At 50.6% G+C, this 5,181-nt stretch overlaps 1 protein-coding gene across 1 annotated transcript; it reads left to right on the forward strand.

The window, feature by feature from the left end:
- Positions 1-255: 255 nt before the first annotated feature.
- On the forward strand, positions 256-4,471 carry LOC149351248 (uncharacterized). The gene is made up of 3 exons (XM_089577002.1): positions 256-626; positions 2,727-2,993; positions 4,297-4,471. The coding sequence occupies exons 1-3, from the start codon at positions 256-258 to the stop codon at positions 4,469-4,471; spliced, it is 813 nt and encodes a 270-aa protein (XP_089433128.1).
- Positions 4,472-5,181: the final 710 nt, after the last annotated feature.

The raw sequence follows: 5,181 nt of genomic DNA on the forward strand, positions 1-5,181 counted from the left end.
ACGCTTTGAGGAGCGTGAGACATTAGAAGAAACCGAAGGACCAAAGCAAGCGTCTGGCAATTTTACAACGCTATTTGCGCCCTTTACAGAAAACGTTTCGCTCTTCACGCCAATGTCTGGGGTATTCAGCGGTCTAGCACACGCACAGCTTGGGAGATGTGAGGCGAGGTGCTGCTCCGGGTTCAGTTTTGTCGTTACGCGAGCCAAAGCACAGCAGCGCCCCCAAGGCCCGGCCGTTGGAAGACAACGAGGACGATGAATACCGCGAGCACCGTGGAAGACAAGATCGATGCCTTTGAAAAGAAGGCTGCCGCCATGGCAGCCGATAACGCTGCCCAGCAGCCCGCTGAGACCTCTGGGCCTGCTGAGACCTCTGGGCCTGCTGAGACCTCTGGGCCCGCTGGACCTTCTGAGAACGCCCCGGAGGCAGCGCAGGCGTCCACCTCTGGGTGCGCCGGGGAAGACGCGACGGACGCCCAACCACGATGCCAGCGGCTCGCACGCACTCTGATCGACGCACTCAAGCCCGCTGAGAACGGGCGCGCGCCGTTCTCTGGACGACGAGGGTTGCGGTTCGGATGCCCCGTAACGTACGCGAGGAATGGACGGGTACTGCTCCCCATCAGGTGCGTAATGTCGTTTCTCTTCTCAGTGTATAGCACGCTTTCGCTTTCTTGGCCTAGGAACAACTATCGCAAAACTCCCACGCTGCTGGAAGTGCGTACACTGTTCGATTAATTTCAGACAACCTGGGCCTTATTTTGAACCTAAGTCGCAGCACCTGATTGTTATGGCCTAGCAAAACACTTGTTGTTATGAATGGTGGGTGTCTAGGAGGGCGGGCTGGGGATCCGAAGGGTTCATACATTGACAATGCATCCATACCACAAGCCGTCAAGATCACGCACCAGCGCACGCGTTGTAAGTATACACCTATAGTGTATGCTTACAAGCTGGCTAACCGTCAACTAACAAGCCGAAGAAGTATTTGATTATAACTTAACTTCAACCAGACAAAGCGAGAAAAGTAAGTCACACAGCAGACAAAATGAAGGAGGCAGATGAAGGAGTCTTAGACACCACCTATCTTTTTACGTATTACCACCAACTATGAGCACCAAAATAATGGCAAGGCTTATAGCACAGCAAGAGTATGTATTGAGCATTGAGCGAAATACTAACATATTCAAGTTGGATTAACACAACTACAACAGGAATGGACAGGAACAACGAAACAAACATTACACAAACATCCTTCGTACCTAGCAAGTATTTTTCTTCCAATGCATTCTTTTTGCCTTTTGGCACCACCGCCCTGGTAGCACAGCCAGGGACCGAGATTGCTTGTTACAGCAAGTCCTGGTCGCAGAAGCAGAATCTATACAGTAGAGAGATAGAGATGAACTGAGCGAAGAATGGTTGCAAAATGTGGTCCCAGCTCAAGACAACGCATGACTATACTATACACCGGACGGGTCAAGCGACAGCTTCATTTCGCTTGTGTCCCTCGTTAGATCATGCCATCACCAGCCTGACTACACTCGCTTTAGGGCAAAACTCTCTCCCATATCTCTCCAATCAACCCTGTCGTGTGCCAGCTGCGACCCCCCTATATACCCGCAAACTTCTTAATCGCATCCGTCCACCTAACTTTCTGCCGCCCCCTGCTACGTTTGCCTTCGCTTGGAATCCACTCTGTTACCCTTAACGACCGGCGGTTATCTTGCCTTCGCATTACATGCCCGGCCCAAGCCTATTTCTTCCTCTTGATTTCGACTAGGATGCCATTAACCCACGTTTGTTCCCTCACCCAGTCCGCCCGCTTCCGATCTCTTACGTTACGTTACACCTATAATTTTCCTTTCCATAGCTCGCTGCGTTGGCCTTAACTTAAGTTGAACACTTCTCGTTATCCTTCACGTTTCTGCCCCTTGGGTGAGCACCGGTAAGATATAACTAATGTATACTTTTCTCTTGAGGGATATTGGTAAACTGCCATTCATGATCCGAGAGAACATGCCAAATGCAATCGTTAGATCAGGCCATCATCGCTTAAATTAAGAGCCCAGTAGACTAATATTATTCCATCCACTGAGATACTTCTTGGCATCAAAAAATTCTCGTATGGCGCACTCGTTTGTCTTAAAGTTGAGCATCACCATAATGCCACTCAATCCTGAATGAACGGCATCATGGTTGTGATTTACTGCTTGGTTTGGAAAAACTGAACAAAATTTCAAAACCACTAGAAACACCAGGTGTGTGAAAGCGTGTCATTTCCACAGTAATCTATCTATATAAGCGCGAAAGGAACGTTGCCAGAACTTTTTTTTTTTTTTTGGAGGGGCCCAAGGCAGCTTGTTTAGCCGCGGGGGGTATTGCGAAGTTGTGAAGACAAACTGCACAGCTTCGTCCTCGCTGCTAACGGGTAGCCTGTAGTAGAATAACGGTGGCTGATGTACCTTTGCTCTTAATCTCCCACTTAGTCTCTGTGGGAGTAAACGTTGGTCTTTGCAGTACACTAATGGTATTTGATGCCTTTGAGGTAGTGGCAACTTAATTGCTCCTCAAAGGACTAGCTCCTGCAGCACTTTCAGCCTTTTCAGCCTAAGGGTGTGACGGTTTGCACGTAACAAGCCCTCTATGTGGTCCCACATCTCGTTGTGCTCGAGTTGTCCGAATAGCGCGAGCCCCATCCAGGCTCTCGGCGCTTCTCCTGTGTGCAGCCGGCCCAAACAGTCGGCGGGCGGCGGTGTATTGTCCGCGCTGGGCGGCGGCGGCGAGCTCGGCCCTCCGCCGCGGCGGCTCCTACTGCGGGGACTGGTGGCCGTGGCCGCCTTCCTGGCGGCCGTCGCCTTTCTGCTCAGCACCATGTTCCTGGCGCAGTCGCTGCGCTCCGAGCGCAGTCGCCAGCAGCACAAGGCGGCCATCGCCGCACCGGTGCCGATGCATGCACCGGTGCACTACTTGCCGCAGCCCGAGCAGGAGCAGGTGTACGTTTCTCTCAACAGTTGCTTTGTAGCGGGGGTGGAGGAGCTTAAATAGTTCCTGGAAACTGCATACCACGCTTTCAGGGTACAGGCGTAAATTAAGTATCCTGGTTTTCAAGCAGCAAAGCGCTCGAGCTGAATTGTCAGCGGCGGTAGCGAGTGCCAGCGCGTGAGCGGCATGCTAAAACACTCCGTTATGTCACGGTATGACTGCATTATCTCCACCGCTGGGCACAGTGTAGAGATTTGAAACGAATTATGTGCCAGGTAGACACTATGGCATTTGTAGAAATCCTCCTGCACAATTTATCGAATAGCTGTGCTGTCCCACGAGCTCCGACGTGTATAACTTAGCAGCTGATAACATGCTTGCTTGTTAAGGCTGTATGAAGGTATTATTTGGTACGACTGTGCAATTCGCTGTCACGCTTTTGCTTTTAAGGACATGCTCAAATATCTTTTCTTGTGACACGTACAAATGTGACGACTCACGAACTTGCACTGCTTTTTTTTTTTGTTTGCAACCCTTTCTTTGTTTACAACCGATTCATCATTACGCTCAGAGGCCAAGAAAAAAAATTGCGCACAACGCTAGCGGAGGAGAAATGTCCTCCACTGGATTTGCAGCTTCTAACGAAGGCATCTAGCACTTCGTGATGTCTTAAAACGTAAGTAAAGGTGAGGTGGCAAGAATTATACACCCATAATAACGTCAAATGAGTCACTAAGACTGCTCGACCTTGAAGAGAGCGGCGGCTCATCAGCGTACAAAGGTGTTCAGCAACACACATTAAGCCAAAACCGGTTAATATTGTACTAACTCTACCACTTGGTCCTCGCGGTGACCGGCTTGTTCGTGGAGATACTTAATGCAACTAACGTCTCACTGTAGTTAGCCTCTGAGGGAGTAACGGCTATATTCTTTTCTCTATTACTAATGGTTGTTGCAACGCAGTCAGTCTCCAAAGAACTAAGCCCTATCACACATACTTTTGGTCTCTGATGTAGAAGTGCATCGTCCGTCTTCAGTCGAAAAGTTTGGCCCGAAGATTACTGATTTTATTTTCCGCCCGTTTTCATGGTTTCCTGTCTGTGAGCGCCAGACTTAACAACTTTAATTCTTTCGTCAAACAATTGGGGTACACGATAAGCGGCCCCATCATAAGACGACTTGAGGGTATAAGGCTGTCGCTCGCTGGCGTGCCACATTGCCACAAACGAGCCGCGCATCGACTCTGTACATCAGTGTGCGGCGCATTGGAGAGGCCGGGGCTCGCGCTGCTGCTCACGTCTTGTTAACGCGCAGGACGGACGCGGAGGACGCCCACGAGAAGAGGCCCAAGCGGCACCACGGCCGGCACAGGCGACGGAGAGGCGACGCAGAGTCTCGGCCAGGGATGCCCGAAGCCGGTTCGCGTCAGCTCGAGGCCACCGAGGCCGAAGACACCGAGGCGGCTGACGCTGAAGACGGAAGCGCCTGAGAGGGCGAGCCCTGCCCGTGGCCGCAGGCGCAACGGGAGCAGCAGGGCTACGATGCCCGAGGCGTGTGGAGGTGCCCGCAACAAACAGAGATCCACGTGGCTATCCCAAGGGGTGCTGCGAATTTCCCTTCCTTGCATGCTCTCATACGACCACGTGTGTTCAGGGTAACTACTTCCACGGTGCTCTATGGAAACGTTCGGCACTGATGTCCCACGCGCTGCGGTTGCAGAGTAGCCACTAAAGGCTCAAGCAGCGATGCACCCCGTCATAAAGTGCGCTTGTCAGAAGAAAAATGCTTCACATGCGCTCAGTGGTGAAATTTTATCGCCCACAACAGTGCATAACAGCCATCAATCACTCTCTCAAGTTTCCCTGCCTCATTAAAGCCGCATTAACAAACGCGAGTTACGTGCTTTCCAGTTCAAAACAACAAAAAAATCTGAGTTTACAGGCGTATTAAAAACACCGACACTCTTGACGACTGAGCGGGCATACATTCTTGATTTAGTTGCACTTACGCTCCGGCTAGTTACTCAAACTAAGTGGAACTGCATTCCACATTCAGAAATCAGTAAAACATGCGGAACAACGCTCCAGTTAAATTAAGATGTTTCTGTGAAACGGTGCTTCATGTGCGCATATGTATACAACATGGTTCCGATTATATATTAAAGATTATTATGTGGAACCACGCTATAGAGGGCTTGCT

This window comes from Amblyomma mixtum, chromosome 3 (genome assembly GCF_055824585.1).
Source record: "Amblyomma mixtum isolate Tamu chromosome 3, ASM5582458v1, whole genome shotgun sequence".
In the NCBI taxonomy this organism is placed as follows: domain Eukaryota; kingdom Metazoa; phylum Arthropoda; class Arachnida; order Ixodida; family Ixodidae; genus Amblyomma; species Amblyomma mixtum.